This window comes from Gymnogyps californianus, chromosome 1 (assembly GCF_018139145.2).
Source record: "Gymnogyps californianus isolate 813 chromosome 1, ASM1813914v2, whole genome shotgun sequence".
Lineage (NCBI taxonomy): Eukaryota > Metazoa > Chordata > Aves > Accipitriformes > Cathartidae > Gymnogyps > Gymnogyps californianus.
The window spans coordinates 22,806,523-22,826,203 of record NC_059471.1 but is presented as its reverse complement, the minus strand read 5'-3'; the positions used below and the strand labels follow the sequence as shown (position 1 = coordinate 22,826,203).

The following is a 19,681-nucleotide window of genomic DNA, read 5'->3' as shown; positions in this document are numbered from 1 at the left end:
TCTGGGTTATGGATTTGATCTCAGTATTTTCATAAACTCCATGTAGCATAAATGTTTTATATCACCACTAAGAAAAGAAAATGTTACCAACTGCTGCTCTATTCACATTTCTTATGGGCCAGCCCATATTTATGTTACTTTGAGGAGAAGACACAGTTAATTTCTTTGAATTCAGCAAACGCATCTATCACGAGACAGAAGCAACGCGCTGTCTCTCTACAACTGGATATCTCTTTTCCTGGTTTTATGTAAATAGTGTCTAATCAATGCATTGAATTCAGACTGTTCTTGCCATATTGCAAGCAAACACAAGAAAATCCATGGGTTTTTAGTCACTGTTTACAAGGACGGACTATGCGTCTAAAGAGAACTGGTATGATTTCCAGAAGTCCTACTCACATCTTCATCTCCAGATGTCAGTGAGTGTTGGAAGAAGGGCCATTGGAGTAGCCAACTTTAGATGCCCAAATTTTAAAATATCATCAGCCTTGTTTTACAAGGAACTATAACTTTGAGTGTGTATAACTGTCTTATCCTGAACATCTCGATTGCTGTGAAGTTCCCGATAGGTGTCCAGTTCAGGTAAGTTCATTTCATTGAGCTTTAGGTACTCGGGTGGTCTCCAGTCATCCAGGCTACATTCTGCACCTGCTGATGAGAGCTAGGCACTCACTCACAGTGAGTGATTCCCTTCTACCTAAAATAACCATCTGAAACAAGCAGGAGGAGTGATATTTGGAGATGACCTTCTGCCTCCCTGGTCTAGAAAATCCAGATGGCAGTCTCCAACTAGAAGTCTCACTTCAGCTGAGTTATAGCTAATTCCATTATTTGGGCTTTGTATGTTTTAATATCAAATAAAAATGTTTAATTTTAAAGAAATTATCTTCTGTAGCAATTTAGGAGTGTAATATCATCACTCCCAATTCCCAGAAGTCAGCCTGGATGTATGAACCCTGCTGCAATAAAATAAGAGTATGTCTCTCTAACTTTCTCACAGACTCCCAGGACAATAACCAGAGGCTTGATGAGTTTTTAATATAGATAAAAAGACACGTTATTTTCCTGATGAGATTTGGGGATTTGTGAATGCAGCTTTCATAATGACTAACAGGATACATTTGTCTACATCACAGTGAATTGAGATGAGAATACACTGGTTAATAGTTTTCTTCTCTTTTACGTTTTACAAGATGCTAACTGCAGTTAGGATTTCCAGTGGCAAGTGTTATAAATGAATAACTGTTTGGATAGAATATGCTATCACATAAATTGAGCGGCTCTTTACTAACATTGTCTGAAAATAATTAATGTTGTAATACAGCGATTATGATTTGTATATTTTTGTTAACATTGTTGAATTAGCAAGGAATCATTGGGTTTTTAATCAGATATAAACTGCTGAAGAATAATTTGGAAATAAACAGATAGAAATGAAAATTTAACATTGCATTTTCTGGAAAATATATACAACTTTTAACATACTCGTAACACAATTTTGAAGTGTTCAGCAAAGAGATGTCACTGTTCAGCACCGTTAACACACAGCCTGCACCAGCTGGAAAGCAGGAGTTGAGTGTCTTGTGCAGACAGGAGTTTTCAGCCTTCAGAGCTGGAGGAGCTTAACGCTGAACTGGTTGCATCCAAGCCTGGCTGGCCCTGGAAGCTAAGCAGATGTGAACTTGGCTCATAGAGGAGCAGATGGGAATCCCATGTGCTTTAAAACATGCCAGGAAGTTGTGTCAAACATTTTTCCACAAGATTAAAAAAAGAGTGGACAGAGGTCACCTGACCCCATCATCATTACTGAGCTGAGACTCAGGAATATAAAGGCAAATAGAGAACCTTGGAGCTAACACAAACTCCTCGTGATGCACATGTGAAAAGCAGCTCAGGCAACACGGCACTCTGTGAGGAAGTACAATCAGGAGAAAGACTCTCCTGTAAGGGCTGGACGTGTAGAGGGTTGTGCATCTGCTTCTCCACACAGCAGAGAGGGATGGAACAAAGCTACAGGAGGTATTCAGTGAAAAATAATATCTTTGAGGAGCACATTTCCTTTCCAGGATGCTTCCAACACAACTTAGCAAAGTGCTGGTCCGTTCCTGAGGTTTGTGCAGAGCCACAGCCAGTGATGTTTAAGGAGAGGTTTCATGATTCTTGAAGGAAAATGCCCACATTTCTCTTGTTAGGATCCAGACCCCTAATCTGTGCCTGCAGGAGCAGGTTCTCTGGAGAAAGTGCTAAATTCCCCCTGTAGTGAACGGAGAGAGTCAAGCTTGTTTGAAGACCTCCAGCAGAGATGCCATTAGTCTAAGCTAGATGCATTAAGTTAGGCAGAGACTGACAAAGATTGAGTAATCGTTAAGCCGGGAAGAAGAGGAACAGAAGGGGTTGAGGTCAGTTAAAAGTGCTGAATGGCAACGGACACCACGCTCTCCCTGATCGCAGCACCAGAAAGAAAGAACAAGACAGACAGACTCGACAACCCAAACTGAAAGACAAGCTGCGTTGAGGAATCCGCCCTCATTTTCTCTCCCTTTCGCCTGCCAAAGCACACCTCGGAGCCTGCAGCCCGGTCCCGAGGAGACCTCCCCGCGGGATGCCCCCGGGACGGCCCCGGGCGGCCGCCGTCCCCGTCCGGCTGCCGCAGCCGGCACTAGGTGGAGCTCCGGCACCGCGCTGCGCGGCGCCTCCCGGCCGGCGGCTTCCAGCGGCTCTCGGGCAGCCTGACGCCGGAGCGGGCGGTGGAGAGGGGACAAGGAGCCGGGCTGGCGCTTAGCAGAAGGGCCTGGGCCAGCCGCGGTGTCTGGAGCAGAGCTACAGGAGCCCCGCGGGAGCAGGGCTGGGGGGGTGATGGTGCTGGACATAGGGAATCCACAGCCAAAACCTCGTAGCACCGGCGGGATGAGCCAGGTACCAGTGCGAACCGGTCAGCCCCCTCCCTCAGTGTGTTCTCCCAACCAACCGTGCCCGCGTGTCACAGGCAGCAGACGCCAAAACAATAATTCTCTTGAATCTGTCCAGTTCAAGAGAAACTGGAGGTGCTTCTCCAACACGTCTCACCCTTGGGTTTGGGATAGCTGGGATGGGCTCTCTGAGGTCCCTCTGGGAGAAGCTGGGGCTAATCGTATGTTGAACCAGAAGAGGAGAGCAAAAGTGACCCTGTCATGCAGGCTAGCAGTGGCTTTCAGTCCACATGTTCATGGAGGGATATGTGAAAGGGGATGAAGAAATCCAAGGTCGTATTTGCTACAGAGCTATTTGTAGATAGGTTATTTTTTAAGAGGCCACACTTCTGCTGGAAAATATTTTGGGGGTGCAGAAATCAAAGCAGGCTGAAGATGATTGGATTAGGGCATTCCTCATGCAGCTGGGCACACCCGATCTCATCCCCCTTCTCCCAGACACTGAACTAGATGAAGTACCCAGTGGCGTAGGGCTCCTTCTTCCCAGCTGAATGCACTGCTGCACCAGTGAGTCGCTGCCTGCTTCCCTCCTCCATCAATGACTCATTAATTAGGCCATGCAAAGTAAACCAGCTTTAAAAAGAGGCACAAAAAGACCCCCCAGACCTGTGGTTGAGGAGACCACAAATCAGTTCAGAAGGAGGTGGGACCTGAGCCCAGCTCCTTCTCACCCTTGGTGAGCATCCCAGCGCTGTGGTGTGGTTGGGAAGGCGTCCCTTCTGGCCAGGCCGTCTGAGACCTGGGCCGGATTCATGCTTCCTGACATGCTTCCCAGGGATGAGATAAACAGGGGGGCTGCTCGGGTCAGGGATCCTGCCTTGCAGGTCACTGCCACATTAAAATTTAGGGGTTTAAGGCTGTGCTGGAAAACTGATAGAGCAATACTCCTAGCAAAAGTGTAGGTGCCCTGGAGTACAGCCTGGATCAGATCTCAGCTGAGAAGGAATTTTGAAGACCTGTGTTCTGGAGAGAGGTGGAAAAGTGGTGGTGCTCCTGTGGCCACCTCCGCAGAGGCACATGAAGACTGGGTTGGGATTCAGTTCATTTAGATACTGCTTAGTTGGGATGAAAACCCATGGGAGATCCTGACAGTGACTCACTCCTGTCACATGCTGCCTACACCTACTCGTGATCCTTTGCATCGCAGCTAAGCTTTGGCACTTAGCTGTGGCTGCCCATGTGTGCCCAGGGGTGCCTCTTCCCAGCTGCACTAGCATTCCCCTCCCTCCATGCCCTATGCCATGGGGACATCACTGTCTTCCAGCTGAAGAAAGCCCAGAAGTTACTTCTAATGACAGCTCTCCAGTCCAGCCAGTGCCATGACATCCCCATCCTCAGAAGAGGGTTGGAGGCTTCAGATCCTGAAAAGAAGGAGGTGCCTAGCTCTAGTTTCCACCATATTTCTCCTGGAGAAGTGACTACCTACCTGATGTGGACTGGGATCTCCTTTAGAAAAGCCTCCTGTGCCTGGGGGTGTCCTGGGTGCGGAGGGGCTGTGGAGCTCAAACCGAGGCAGAGCCGGGGCCGGTCCCCAGAAGCTGAGCCGCGAAGCGAGCGGCCAGAGGATGGCAGTGTGGGCCACAGCCGGGGGCCTGGCCCTGAGATCTGGGCCTAGCCCTACATTTCACTCCTTCTGGGGCCTCTTTTCAGACCAGGAAAAAATGGGGTGAGACTCCTCTTCCCTCCCAGGAACTAGAAGAAGACAGTTGGGTGCAAATGGGAGGTGGTGGAGAGCAGTCAGGCACCAGTTTCTCCTTGGAGCCAAAAGGACTGAGGTTTTGTTTGTTTTGGAGGGAACAGGTTTGCCCATGGAGGAAGACGAGTCTTCTGCCTTCTTACCGCCCCAGAATAAAGAAAGGTCCCATGTGGGAGCCTCAGCCTGCTCCCTGCCAGGCCAAGGAAGCGCTTGGCACCTACCTGCCTTGGACTCCCACATTGCCTAGCATGAAATATTATCCACAAAACACCACGGCCCTGCAGGGATGTGTACAGTTACAGCCTTTGAAACCTTCGGCCTTGCAAACAACAAACCACCTACGTGGGCCAGAGTCACCCTGTGCCTCCGCTGACTGAACAGGTTTGCTGCATTGGGCCTGCCATGAAACACAGGCTGAGGGAGACAGTGGTATGGGGCAGCCACCCCATAGCATCTTGCCATGGAAGGCCTTGGAGGAAGGGATAAATCGGCAGGACTAGCACTGCCGAGACGTGTGGGAGGACACGGCCACAGGGCGTGAATCACCTCCCTGCCAAGGTTACATTTCAAAGCTGGGAGATGTAGGAAATGAATCAGTGAGGAAGGCAATGAGGACATCGGCCTTTATATTGCCCCTGGGGCGTGGGGGGGATAGCCCGGGGTGTCACTGGTGGCAAACGTGTGCAAACCATTTTGCAGCTGGAATTTGATGTTTTGCTTGGCGTGGGAGTCAACACGTGCGTTAGCGGCATCGTCCTGCCAGCTGGGTCGGGGTTTCCCCGGGAGCAGCGTGGCTCTGGGCGAGGGTTGGGGGGCCGGGGGACTCCCCAGCCCGGCCCGGTTGTGCCTCGCTGCAAAGCCGAAAGCGTGTGACTGGGGAGCACCGCGCTCCCAGTACGTCCCCCTCGCCGGGCGCCGCCGGGGCCGGGCTGCGAGCCGGGGAAGATAGCAGCGGCCCTGCGTGCTCCGGGGAGCGTCCGTACGGGGGCGGGGGGGAGGGGGGGTGTCCTCGGGGGGCAGGGGGCGATAACAGCCGAGCCCTGGGCTCCCGCCCCGGGAGCGGGCCCGCCGCCGCCCCCGCACGTTGCCCGCCGGGACCGCGCCGTCGGGGCCGCCCCGCGGGTACGCGCTGCCGGGTGACTCACGGCTCCCGTGACCGGATCAGGCCCCGGCCTTCCCAGGAGGGACATGCCAGCAGGGTCCGGGCACAAGCGCTCTGCCGAAGGCTGGGGCGTGCACCGCGGCCCGGGGCGCGCTGCTACGGTGTTCCTTCCCCTTGCCATTAAAAAAAAAGATATTTAAAAAAAAAAAATTTAAAAATCCAGCCAAGGCTGGATTTCACCGGCCAGCAGAGGTGTCCCGGGGGGGCTCCGGTCGCGGTGCACTAGCGACTTCCAAGGGAGCAGAGCAATGCCCACCCCGTGTAAACAGGGTCAGGGAGAGCGACGGGGATCAATCAGCCTTTGGTCCCCCGCCCCGGACACACCGAGAGTCTCTCCGGGAGGGTCTGGCCACTGGACAGCGGCTGGGGACAGCCCCACCGGCCTGTGGCTGCACAAAGCATCTGGTGCATAATTTGGCTTTTTTTCCCTCCTTCTCGCCTTACGTTCCTGTTTCCCGGAGAGGAGCCGGGGCGATGCGAGCCCAGACCCGACAGCACCTGTGCGAAGAGGCACAGCGGGGGCGGCCCGCGGCCGGTGCCGGTACGGGGCGGCGGAGCCGGGGCTCGCAGGGCGGTGGAGCCCCAGCCTGGCACAAGGTGCCACCCCCCTCCCCCGTCTCTGCTTCCTTCCCAGCAACGCGAATCCGTTCGGGAGCGAGCGTTTAGCATCTAACCCGCTCCTAGAGGCATGTGCTTAAACAAGCCGAGTATCAACCCCACGATAAAAGTATTGGGTTATTCTGCAACGTAATCTACATCAAAGCCTCGGGGGCTGCCGGCTTGAAAAGATCCAAGATGTTTTCTAAGTCCTTATCATGTCTGTGCTTAGGGGGAGTCATAAATTCCACAGGTCGGACTAACTAACACACGATTCCTCCTTCCCTTCTCTCTCCTCGGCCACCAAAGGGCTTTCAAGCAGACATTTTTTTTTTAACCTTGCAAACAAAGCTCCCGGTTCCGTGTCGTTAAGGTGGGGGGGAGAAGGGAGGATCCCCCCCACACCGAGCTTCTCCTAAGTGACAAAAAAAAAATTATTTAAACCAGAAAACTATTAGAAATAAAGAAGAAGGTGAATCCGCATCCCTGTGCAAGGGTCCCGGCAGGCGGGAGCAGTCGGTGGAGGAGGGATCGCGGGGGCTGCGCGGCACTCGGCCCTTCCCAGGGCTTACGGAGACGTCTCTGGCCCAGGACGGGGGTCCCCGGGCTGTGCTGCTCGCCCCGTTACCTCCCAGTCCGCCCCAGCCCCGGGGCTCGAGGCGACGATGAGCGCCGGCTCCGAAGCGAGGTGTCCGCTCCAGACCCGGGCACCGGCGGCTGCCTTCCCTGGGGACGAGGGCCCGGCAGCGGGCAGCGGGCAGAGGCGGCAGCGGGCAGAGCGGGCAGCGGGCAGCGGGCAGAGCGGGCAGCGCGGGCAGCGCGGGCAGCGGCAGTGGCGCCCTGCCCCTGCCCCTGGCATTTCTCACGCAATCATGCTGCTGACCTGACTCCCCCCGGGGCAGGCAGATCCCCTCGGAAATAATTTTTTCAGCTCAAGAAGTAAGGCTGGGGCTGAAGGAGGAAGGCGGGGAGCCCGGCGTCTGCTCGGGCCGGAGCCCCGCGTGAGAGAGACCTTCAGTGAAAATACAGGGGTCAGCATGGAGGGGGGGAAAAGAAAAAAAAGATGTTTCCCTGCAAACGGTGTCCCCGATCAGGCACTTGTCAGCTTGAGAGGCATTGGGTCGCATTTCCCCGCTAAGGATCTAACGAAATAGGAAAAAAACGAAGGAAGCAAAGAGGGAGAGATCAGCGCTTCGCCCGCGCTCCGGTCTCGGGGTCCGGTCCCGGGGTCCCCGCTCCTCTCCCGGGGCTGCGGCTCTAGGCCGGAGTCGGCGGAAGGACCCGAGACGCAGGCAGGGAAGGAGCGGGCAGCTGCCAGGGCCGGCTTCGGAAACCTCCCGCCTCCACGACGGCAGGGAGAAAAGCTGAGAAACCCGGCCGAGAGAGATATCCCGTCTCCCCAGCCCCCTCGGGAAGCCCGGATCGCTGGGGAGGGCCGGATGGGGGACAAATCCTGCCCCAGTCGCAACGAAAGGAAGCCCGAACGACCCCCAGGCACGGAGGCTCGGGGTGTGCGCAGCTCGGGATCCCTCTTATTTTAAGACAAGAGGGTCCCGGGGGCAGAGCGTCCCCCGCCCCAGCAGTCGGGCAGGTCGCTGCGGCGGGTCGGGAACGGGGGGCGGCTGTGCGGCGGCGGGGGACGCTCTGGAGCATCTGTCCGCGGGGACAGCGGGCCTCGTCCCCGCTTCGCCGCCCGCCCCGGCGAGGGGACACGGCTGGCAGGGCCCGGTCTCCCCAGTTCTCCCCGTGCTCGGGGGGCAGCTGGGACCACTGTCCGACGGGCAAAGGCAGAGCCGGGCCGGGGGGAGAGCGAAGCAGCGCGGCCGCTGCGAGGCCAGGCGGGCTCGGTGCTGCCTCGGAGCCTTGTCCTGCTCCTCCGCCGGAGCCCCGGGGCTCTCATCCATCCCGGCGGCCGGCGGCCCCCAGCCCCACCAGCTCGGGCTGGCGCCGGGTCTCACCGCAAAGCGCTGCCACCTGCCTGCCAGGGATTCGTGGATGGAGCCTTAGACACTGAACCGGGCTGGTTCGGAGTTTGTCAGGGTTTTGGTGCGTTTTAATACAATACTTTCGGAGTTTTGTCATTTTAATGGCCCCTTCCTCCGTTTATGGCATCATCAAATTCACATCCGCATAGATCGGCTGTGTCGGTGCTTATCGGGAGAGGCGATTACACTGAAGGGACGCAGCATTTCCTTTCCAGAGTTACCGTTCAGTCTCCCGCTTAGAGAGCGCTGGGGGCTGCAAGCCCCGCTCCCTCTCCCCGTTACCCCACCGGCGGGGCGGGGGTAAGGCGTGATGGTGGGAACGGGCAGCAGGGAGAGAAATCCCCTCCGGAGCAGGCGGCTGGCAGGCGTCCCCGCATCCCTGCTGTTGTGCTGCTGTTATCGTAGGGTCGCAACCGCGGCCGTCAGCGACAGTCTGCGAACGACAAGTGACGGTGTGGGCGCAGGCACTGCATTACCGGCTGTGCGCAGGGTGGGGGTACCCCGTTCCTCGCAGCCGGGTTACCCACGGCGGCTCCGAGGGGGCCGCCCGTGGGTCTCTTCCCCGGGAGCGATGCTCCGTCCTTCCCCCCTTGAGCGCCCCGGTCCCTCAGGGCCGCTGACACGGGACCCTCCCGGGTACTTTGGGAGACGTCGCTGAATTAGTCCCACTCGTGTTAAAGCATAGCTCCGCGGCAGCTCCACGCTCAGCACCAAAGGGCCCGGTGGAAGGGAGGGAAGGAGAGGAAGATTTTCAGGGAGTGCGGATCGGGAGATCTGCCTCTGCAGAAGTGAAATCCGCCCTCAGCTGCAAAACGCCCCGTCTCAGCGACCTAAGGAGGGACACTCCTCGGTCTGCAGAACAGCCGCCCACGGGGGAGGAAAAATACCCCTGGGACACGGCCACCCGGATCTCCTCACGGAAGCCCCGGGACACGCGTGGCCGGGCACAGCGCAGAACCCGTGGGGACGCCCCGGCAGAACCCAGCCGCACCCGCCCCAAGCGCCCGGCAGAGCCGGCGGGGACGGCCGGTGCTGCGCTGCTCCGGCGAACCGTGCTGGGAAAACGGGGGGACGCTCCCTTCCTCATCCATTTTTTCTCGGCGGGTGAAAGGTTTCCTTGCTGTGTCATGGCAAAAGATGCGAATATGCAAACGTTGTCTCGCATTGTCTCCGCTCAGGGTGAAAAGTTAAAGCATAAAAGCGGCGGGGGGAAGCTGAGAGGGGGTCGCCTCTTCAAAGGGGGCTGGCTGGGCCGGGGGAGCCGGCTGCCGCTTGCCCGGGAGCCGCCCTTCCAGGGCCAGCATTTCCAGAGGGTTTCCAAGGCGTCGGGGTGGGAAAAAGCGACTGTGCGTGGAGGGACAGGTCTCCGGGTTCCCCGTGGGCTCGGCCGCGCTACAGCGAGGGAATCGCCACCCCGGGGTGACGAGCTCCGGGCAGAGGCGGATGGTTCCCTCCTTGGAGGGGACCATCCCCTGGCTCGGTACCCAGTCTCCTGCGGGCGGAGGGATGCTTCGGCTTCGCTCAAGCAGAGGCTACCGAGGGCCCCGGGTGTTTTAGGCGAAGGTGCCCCCAGCCCTCGTCCCTTCCCGGCACCGGGGCCCAGGCTGGGACGGGGAGGGTGGGCAGCGCCTGGCCTCGAAGCTCTGCAGGGACACACGCGGGGGGAAGGAGGCAGCGCCCTCGGAGGGGGGGGATTTCTCCTCTTACCTCTCCTTCATCACCCGTGACCGAGTGGGAGCGGGAGCGGGTGGGAAGCGCTTTACTAAAAGCAGTAGGCCGTCGCGGTGGGGTTTGTTGCTTAAAACAACCACGACAAAATGGCTTTGTGGATTTTTAATCAAAACTCCCTCCTCCTCCGCCCCTTCCCCCCCCCCCCCCCCCCCCCCCCCCCCCCCCCCCCCCAGCCCCAAGCACGGAGAAGAGCTGGTTAAAGTGCTGCCTACAGATCGGCCGCGATACACGGCTCCCATATTCCCACCCTCGCCCTTAGATCTCCCTCTCTGTCTTTTGCAAGTCTCTTGATTTCATCCTTTGAACCTGTGATTGGAGGTTAAAGTGCACCAGGTTGCAATGGAAGGAGGAAGCTCTTAAACAATAAAGGCTTGAATATTTAGCTGTGATCAGGTCGCTGCCCTCTCCTTATCTTTTTAAATGCAAATCGTCTTTTAGGGGTAGTAGCTATATACCCAGCGCCTCTCCACGTCACCTGCCTTTGGTGTGTCTGGGCCATTACTAATAGAGCCTTGTAAACAATCGTTAATCATGTAAGTGCTGCCGGCCATTGGATTCGGACCGGGAGCGCGGAGCGCGGAGCGCAGCGCAGGGCCGCGGCCCCTCCGCCTGCCCCCTCCCCGCCCCGGGCAGCCCGTCCCCAAGCAGCAGGCGCGCCGCGGCGAGAGCCCCGAGCAGCATGCGGAGAGCCGCCGCCGGGGCCCCGCCAGCATGTACGTGAGCTACCTCCTGGAGAAGGACGGGCCCATGTACCCCGGCCCGGTGCGACACTCGGGGGGCTCAACCTGGCGGCGCAGAACTTCGTGGGCGCCCCGCAGTACGCGGACTACGGCGGCTACCATGTGAACCTCGACAGCGCCCAGTCCCCCGGCCCGGCCTGGCCCGCGCCCTACGCCGCCCCGCTCCGCGACGACTGGGGCGCCTACGGCCAAGGGGCGCCGCCGGCCGCCGGCGCCGTCCACGGCCTCAACGGCGGCTCCCCCGCCGCCGCCATGGCCTACAGCCCCGCCGACTACCACCACCACCACCACCACCCGCACGCCCACCACCACGCCGGCCCCGCGCCCCACTGCTCCGCCGGGGTCATGCAGCCCCTCAACGCCGCCAACGCCGCCGCCACCGCCGCCGCCGCCGCCGCCCCCGAGCCGCTCTCCCCCGGCGGGCAGCGCCGCGGCCTCTGCGAGTGGATGAGGAAGCCGGCGCAGCCCCCGCTCAGCAGCCAGGGTAAGCCCGGGCCGGGGAGAGGCGGGCGGGGGGGCTGCCCCGCCGACCGCTCCCCCGGGGCGCCGCCGGCTCCCCGGGTCACCGTGCGCCAGCGGGGGGGGGAAAGCACCCCGAGGCAAACCCGCTCGAGGGCCGGTCCTCGGAAGAACGGGGGCTGCCGGGCTCAGCTGACAGCCTGTCCGCGCTGCTGAGCACGGGCCCGCCGCGGCGCCGGGCAGGCAGCGGCAGGAGCGGCTCCCCGCCCGGGGAGCAGCCGCTGCCGGGCCCGGAGGGCCGCTGCCCGGGGGTGCGCTCCGGCGGAGCCGGACGGAATGGCCCGGGATCCCGAGGAAACGCTCGCTCTTCCTCCCGCTGCTCCGCTCGTCCGCTTATAGCCACTTAGAAGATTTTTATAACCAATTATAGTCATATAAATCATCGGCCGGTGTCGCTCCGCATTTGTTTCTGAGTCACTGGGCGCCTACCCTTTATTAAGGTCTCCGTGCGGCCGGGCCTCCCGAGCGGCGGCTGCGGCTGTCCGCCGACCCCTGCGGGCTGTGCCCCCGGCCGGGCCGGGCCGGGCCGGGCCGGCGGGGCCGGGAGGTGCGAGGGCGTGCCGCCCGACACCCCCGGTCCCCCGGCGGCGGGAGGCCGGCCGCGGCTGCGGCGGGCAGGACGGGTCAGGCCGTGGTCGGCGCCGCGCTCCCTTGTGATGTTAATACCCCGGCAGACCCTCTCTTTTATTTACACCCCCCCCCCCCGCATCTGCCAGGGGAGATGCGTGTCCCCCGCTTTGATATAAGCCTTCCATGACTGTTGTCTCCTCTTTTTCCTTTTTTCTTTTTTTTTTTTTGTGGTTTTTTAATATTGATATATAGTGGCCGAAAAAAAAAAAAAAAAGTGGCGACTTTTCGCAGTAAATAACGACTTCTGGCATTCCTCTCTCATCCCCTGCCTTGCGCGACGGACGGCAGGGCCGGCGGGGGCTCCCCGGGCGGCGTGGGGTGGGGGTCCGGGCCACGCCCGCGGCCGCCGCGCCTCGTGGGAAGCCCCGGTGCCCCGGTGCCGGCCGCTGGCACCGGCTACGCCCCGGGTGGCGATGGCGGTGGAGCTGTCCCAGGCCCGTCGCTCTTCCCACAGCAGCCCGTGGTGTTCCCACAGTTTGGGCTTGTGCGGTGGTGGCCGGTCCCTTGTCTCCATTCAAATTCTGCCTTTGGAGCCAGTGTTTATGTTAATGTGCAGGGCTGGGGGGATGAAAGCGCCTGCCGCCATTTGTTCAGTAGTGGTAATTCAAACAGAATGTGGCTGTCATTAAGGCTTTGAGAAGGGTTTTTCTTTGATAAGATCTCCTTGTCCTGCATTGTTTGGGGTTGTGTTCCCTATTCACTGGCTCTGGGGAGTTTTCTCTGATCAGGCTTGTATCTTTACAGGGTGCTTTTGTTGTGGTTTGCAGAGAGTTTACCTGAACAAAGTTAGCCTGCCAGCCATTAAGCACCTTGGGGGCAGAGACTCCCCGCCTCGGCTCCCTGGGGAACGGGAGGGCCGGGGACACAACCAGTTGAACAAGAAACCCTCGGGAGAAAGGCGTTCAGCGGCTGCGGCGATGCACACTCGCCGGCCGCTCGCTGGCGTTCGCCTTCGGATTTCGTTGGGTTTGGTTTTTCGGGGGTTTTTTTTGAGCGCTAAAGTTGCACGTTGCGCTTCCAGGGTCACCGAGAAGTCGCTTTAGTCGCTGCCTCGACGCCGGCGGCTGGGGGAGAAGCGGGGGGAGCCGGGCCGGAGCCCTGCCGGGCCCTTCGGGGCCCCCGACGGCCGCTCCCGATTCTCTGCGCTTAGATCGGTGTTTATCGTTTAGAAACGATATCGTGCCCTGAACGGGGCTTTTCTTTCTTTCCCCTTTTCCTTTCTCTTTATAAAAAGTTTGTTCTCGGTAGGGAAGGCAAAACAAACCCGAAAACCAACAGCAAGTGCACAATAAAGGTGTCCCAAGCGCGATGCACGGGCGTGCTGCGGGGCTGGGGCTGGCAGCCGGGACCGAGAGCCCGCTCTTGGCTTGCCCTTACAGCTGGCATGCCTGGGGTTTCTGCACCATGTCCCCAAGGAACTGTGGAACGGCTCCTCTCCCCTTTGTTCGCTGTGCTCAGTGAAGCCCCGGGCAGGGAGAGGCGAGCAGGAAGCCGGGGAGGCCTGATCCTGCTCGCCCTGCACCCGCAGAGAGGAGACCGCGCTCCACCCAGGCCCTTTGACTTTGGCTTTCCCAACCCCGGCTTTGTTCTCCGCAGTTAAAACCAGGACGAAAGACAAGTACCGCGTCGTGTACACCGACCACCAGCGGCTGGAGCTGGAGAAGGAGTTTCACTACAGCCGCTACATCACCATCAGGAGGAAAGCGGAGCTGGCCTCCAACCTGGGGCTGTCGGAGAGGCAGGTCCGTCCCACGAGTGCCGCTCCCCACGCTCCCCACGTGTGGCCGGGATGCGTGGTGGCCGGGATGCGCGGGGCTGGGATGCCTGGGGGCAGGGATGCGCGGAGCTCGGATGCGCGGGGCTGGGATGCGTTGTGGCCGGGATGCGCGGGGCTGAGATGCCTGGGGGCAGGGATGCGCGGGGCTCGGATGCGCGGGGCTGGGATGCCTGGGGGCCGGGATGCGCTCCCGGTGCGCCCCCCGCCCCCCCCCCCCCCGGAGGGATATGTCCCCGGGGAACCACCTCCCTCACTCCCCTCTTCCCGCCCCGGCAGGTGAAAATCTGGTTCCAGAACAGGCGGGCGAAGGAGAGGAAGATCAACAAGAAGAAGCTGCAGCAGGCGCAGCCCGGCGGCGCGGAGCCCCTCAGCCCCGGCGCCCCGCTGCAGGGTCCCGCGGCGGGGGCGGCCGCCGCCGGGCTGGGCCCCGCCGCCCCGCAGTGACAGCGGCCGGGGGACCGCGGCGCAGGGACTGCTGGAGGGAGCGGCCGCGGCGGGGCCGGGCCGGGGCCGGGGCCGGGGCCGGGGGGCACGGTGGGAGCGGCCCCCCCCCGCCTATGCACTACACCGCCCCGCGGGGCCGGCCGTGTGTACAGATGTACAGTGTATGTGTCTCGTCGTCCGGGGGAAGCGTGGCCATCGCTTTATTAATATTATTATTATTACGTTTTGGGTGGTTTTTTTACCCTGGAGCTTGTTAGATAAAAGGGGGGCACTGCCTGCCAGTCAACCCCCGGTGAATCTCAGGGATCGGTCCGAAAGACCTTAGAAATGTTGTTGGGCTAACAATGAATTTTAACAGCAAAAAAAAAAAAATTAAAGCACATTTTTTTTATTTTATATTTTATTTTATTTTCTTCTTGTAACCGTGAATATGCGAAATGTTCATCCTGCCCTAAGGGCCAGAGCAGACAAGATAAGGCACTGTTTAAACGTTCAGAAGTGAATTGCTTAATGTTAGACACTTGTAAAAGAGCCCATAAATCCGGTGCTGATAGTCATCCAGCCAGATTTATTAGCCGCAGTGCAGAGAAATTGGAAGAATGAAGTCTCCTGTGAAAAAGGTGTCATGCTGGAGTGGGGAGCCTTGCTTGCGTGTGCAATGTCCCGTCAGTTAAGTTACGTGCTCTTTCTCACCTCCTTACAATTTTTGGCTTGTTTGGAGTTTTTTTCCAGGTAGTTTTCCAAAGTCTCCTTGGTTTTATCAGCTTTATGTAGGCCTCATCGCAGGAAGCAGAAATCCTTGGAAGAGCCCTGTGCTGTACCAGAGCCCACCTTGCTCAGGCTGTGGCCCATTTCCACATGCTGGCTAGATGGTGGGGACCAGGATAGAGATGCCAAATGACTCGCCTAGCCAGAGACGAAAACAAGAAAAAGTCCAGCTGATTTGGTCAAATCGTCCTGACTGTTTGCTGCGTGTGCTTCTTATTTACAGCCGGAAGAAACCCCACTGAGAAGTGAGGCCGTGCACCCAGGCTGGGGTGGCCACGCCGCAGCCAGTGCCCGGGGCTGGCTGTGGGGCCAGCTCATGTGGGCCTGGGCCCCAGCAGGGGTGGGAGCACTGTCCAGCCCCAAACACGTTATGAGGGTTTCTGACATCCCCAGCATTTGGCCCCATGTTGTTCTGTTTTTCTCGTCAAAGTTATTTAAGATATTCCATTTGCCTTCTTTGGGGCACTTTGTATTTTTTCCTTGCTGACCCTTTTCTCATCTTTTTGCTGAAAGCCAAAGCCAAACGTCAGCAGGATCTGCAGGACTGCACGGGGAGGATTGGTTTGCCAGGGCCTGACTTCACGGACAAGGTAGCTCTCTCTGCCTGGGAGAGCTTGTGGAAATGGTGAGCACCAGCCCCAAAGTCTCCACGCTGCGTTTTGGCCGCATGTAGCTCCATGGCTTGCTGGGCCAAGGGCTGGGTGCTGGCTGGCAGGCTGACAGCGGACGTGTGGCCGTGCAAACCTGATCCAGGGCTCCTGCGCCTGGGGAAGGACCATGGTGGGAGGCAGCACGTCCAATGCAGGGAACCTGCTTGATCTTATGCCTCGTGCATAGTCTCTGAAGCAGGTCTGGCCAGGACACGTGGGTGCAACACCCAGGCAGTTATGCTCGTTGCACGTGGGCTTGACACACACCACGTCCTGCTGGGTCCAATGTCCATGGTTCACTCTGGACCAGAGGGAAGCAGGAGCCAGAACCATCCTTCTTTGCCTCTAAAGGGTCCTTGGATCTTTCTGGCGGAGCTGCTTCCCTGGGGACACCTAAAGCTGAGCAGCACCCAAACTGAGGGACTTGGCTCTGCAGCACCAGCCTTAAACAAGAGGAGAGCAGTTGCACCAGGAATGGCCGAGTTAAAAGGGCTTTGCAGGCACCATGACCCACTCCTTCCTCTGCGCTTTCCCCAAGAGGGCACGAGGGCTCTCGGGGGGCAGTGGCCATGCCGGCAGCCGGGGTGCGGGCGGCCCCGGGTGGTGCCATCCCTTCGAGGATGCCCTTTGGTGCCCGGGGCCACCCCTGCAGCATTGATCCCCGGCCCGGCTGCTGCCCGAGTTGCTACGCGTTGCTGCGATACGCCTGTCAATAAACCCTGTTTGGATTGTGGAGCAGAGCGCAAGGTTTGTTTGTTTAGTGGTTAGAGGTTCAAAAGTCGGCATTGTCCCACTGCAAACGAGCACAAGTTTTTTCTCCCTAAGGAAAAGCTGACTGCGGTGAGAGGGAGGGAGAGATATCGGTGGGCCCTTTTATTTGCTTCCAGGAATAATTAATGGCAGCGCGAAAAAAGATGACCACGGAGTTATGAAAGGCCATCAATAAGTAAATTAATCACAAAGGATCTGGGGGTGTAAGAGGAGCTGCTTGGCGTGGTTTTGCTGGCATTTCTCCATGCCCGTGGGGCTGGGGTGGCACGGGACTGGCAGACCCCAGGGCTGCTCACTGCAATGGTGGCACGCAGCCGCCCCCAGCACCAGCCTGGGCATGGCAACATTTGGGACAGTTCCTGTAACCATTCAGCAGTGTGCTCCTGGTTGGTTTTAATGCTGAAAGTATCAAAACTTCTGTTTCTTGCCTCTAGGACTTTTGAGAAAGAGAGTTGCCCCCACTGAGGTGAACTGCTTGATGTCCACGAAAGTTTCATGTCTCCAAAAAGTTAATTAGAGACATATAAACAAGCCTGACACATTTTAAACATCCCCGTTCCAGATCGCTTCGCCTCATTGCTAGCGAACATTCATTTTCTGAGCTCTCCTCAAATTCTTGACGATGGCAATGCAGAACTCAAATTTCTCAGTGTAAAAAGGAACCAACCAAGAGAATTATATCCACACCCAATTTCAAACATTTCCCCGCTCCCATCCCCAAACAAATAAACCACCAACCTTCTGGCTTCCTTTATATTCCTTGTGCACCATAAAGGAGTGTAAAAAGGCACAAACCAGATATCTTGTTTATTTGGGGGAATATTTACAGGCACCTGGGTCAGTCCAGTGGCTGGACCACAACATTGAACCAGAAGCACTCTTTGGGAGAGGTGAGCTGGTTGTGGTGACCCTCCACCCCGCCCACGGGTGTTTTCACCCCTCACAGAGCTCCCCACTGTCCTGCAGCAGTGAGTTGAGCTGGACTGGTGGGGCACGATGGGTCAGAGCTGCCGCGCGTTGCCTGCCTGGCAGGGGCTGGAGCGGGTGTCCTTGGAGAGCCTCTGCCCAGGCTGGGTAACATCCAGGAAATCAGAAGGTTTGGCCACAAAATTGCAGGATGACAGTCCCCTGCTCTCCCTCTCTTGACAGATTTTCCTGCTCCTATCAGCGTACAACAACAAAGCACTTAGGATCCCTTCTCTTGGCTTAGCTCTTAGCCAAACATAAGAGTTTCTCAAGAAAGCTCTTTGAGTTTTGGGCAAGAAATGGCGATATGTGTCATAGCCCACCATGGGGAGAACAGTAAGGTCCTTAGACAGAGGACTTGGATGGCATCTAAAGCAAATGTCTGCTTTCTCTGATCTTGAGTATCTTCTAGGGGCATGTTATGTGTCCTCAGCCTGATAGCTGAGCACTCTGGATCTGCAGTATGAAGACAGTAAGCTTTTTAAAAAGTAAAAAAAAAAACAACTTATATCAGCAGTAAGGAACAACTTCAGAGACGCCCCCCTGCTTTTTGCCCACACGAGTGGCTTCGGTGAGGCAGGCTGTTTCCATCCGTGGGTGAAGCAGTAGCTAGAAGCACAGATCGCAGCCATATAACAGAGGGCAGAGCCCATCCTTCAGAAACTGAGGGGGGGGGGGGGGGGCGCTACAGGTGACTTAAATCCTGGCTCCAGAGGGCTGTATGAGGCCACAGGTTTCTCTTTGCCTCTCCATCAGTGGCTGGAGTGGAAGAGGAAATCACGGCGTTTATAATTCTGTTGACACAGCTCTGCTGGATGCAAAGCTTCATAGCCAAAATTCATGACCAAATACTTCCCCCAGGTCCCACCCTGGTAATGGAGCTACGTGCTGAAGTTTAGAGCAGTTACAGCTGAAAGAAAAAGTTGAGCTGATGCCAGAGAAGTAACACTGGAGGCCTTCCAGGAGTAAACAGCTCGTAAATGGTAAGGAAAGTCAGCAGGACACAAGTCTGCCGAAGTCATGTCCAGCTGCACTGGTAGCTCAGCAAGAAAACAAGGCCACCTTGGCGTGAGACGGCATGGGAAGGGTGGCCTGATGCAGCAGAGGACAAGTGCCAGGGAGGTGCATGCTAGGAAGTTCCCTAGCAAAACAGCTCTGGTTACTGGGGGAAAGCCATGGCAAAGAAGTGTCAGGAACCTCTGGGGACAGATGGGGCCAAACTCTCCTGGAAGCCTTAGCAGCCCTCTGGGCTTTGCTCCAGCTGAGCTCCTCGGTAGAGCAGGACATTCCCCCTTTCCTTGCTGATGAGGAGGGGCTGCTTCCTTCTCACCTGCATGTTCTGCTGCGCTGTGGCTCAGGTGAACACAGGCAGTTTCTTCTAATTAATGTCTCAGCTTCTGCAGTGCCCCCAGTTCCACTCTCAGGTTTTGGCACCTTGAGGAGTAAAACTTATCTTCCTTGAAAGAAGGGGACAGATGCTCACTTGCAAAGGGACAGGAAAAATTTGAGCTATTCACTAAAACAAATATTTTGTTGCCAGGAGACTGGAGTCAGAGACCTGGGAATCCCTTTCTAGTCCTGTATTTCTAAATTGAAGTATCATCTATTTGGGGACGACAACCACTGGATTCCCCTGCAGCTGCTCTCCAAGTATGGGAAGTACAGGAAAAGAGAGGATGAAAACTCACGGATGATTCTCATTTCATGTTCACGTGGATGTCTAGATACAGATCTGTGGCATTCAGCAGGCCCCAGTCCAATTAACCATTGGCAAGATGGCAGGTAACAGGAATAATTTTGCTCTTGTTCCTAATTTCCTCTAATTATAATTATATCTAAACTAACATAATATCTAACATTATCTATCTACAATAGATAATCTATCTAAGTAGTATCTAACCTATTGGTCAAGGTAGAGATTTTGATTCAATTCCTCAAATTAATAGAAGTGCGTCATTCCCTTTCTTAAAGGTCTTGTGTGCTTCACAGAATCACAGAATGGTTTGGGTTGGAAGGGACCTTTAAAGGTCATCTAGTCCACCCCTCCCTGCAATGAACAGGGACATCTTCAACTAGATCAGGTTGCTCAGAGCCCCTTCCAACCTGACCTTCTATGTTTCCAGGGATGGGGCATCCACAGCCTCTCTGGGCAACCTGTTCCAGTGTTTCACCACCCTCATCATAAAAAATTCATTCCTTATATCTAGTCTAAATCTACCCTCCTTTAGTTTAAACTTCTAACTGCTCATTTCCAACCTGCTGATCCCTAGCACTTG

At 57.1% G+C, this 19,681-nt stretch overlaps 1 protein-coding gene across 1 annotated transcript; it reads left to right on the top strand.

Annotated features, from left to right (window-relative positions):
* The first annotated feature begins 10,797 nt into the window (after positions 1–10,797).
* CDX2 (caudal type homeobox 2) lies at positions 10,798–14,250 on the top strand. Its single transcript, XM_050914910.1, is given in 4 exon segments — positions 10,798–10,909; positions 10,912–11,364; positions 13,626–13,771; positions 14,083–14,250. Coding segments are annotated over 4 exon segments (825 nt in total). The 5' UTR covers positions 10,798–10,851.
* The last annotated feature ends 5,431 nt before the right edge of the window (positions 14,251–19,681 follow it).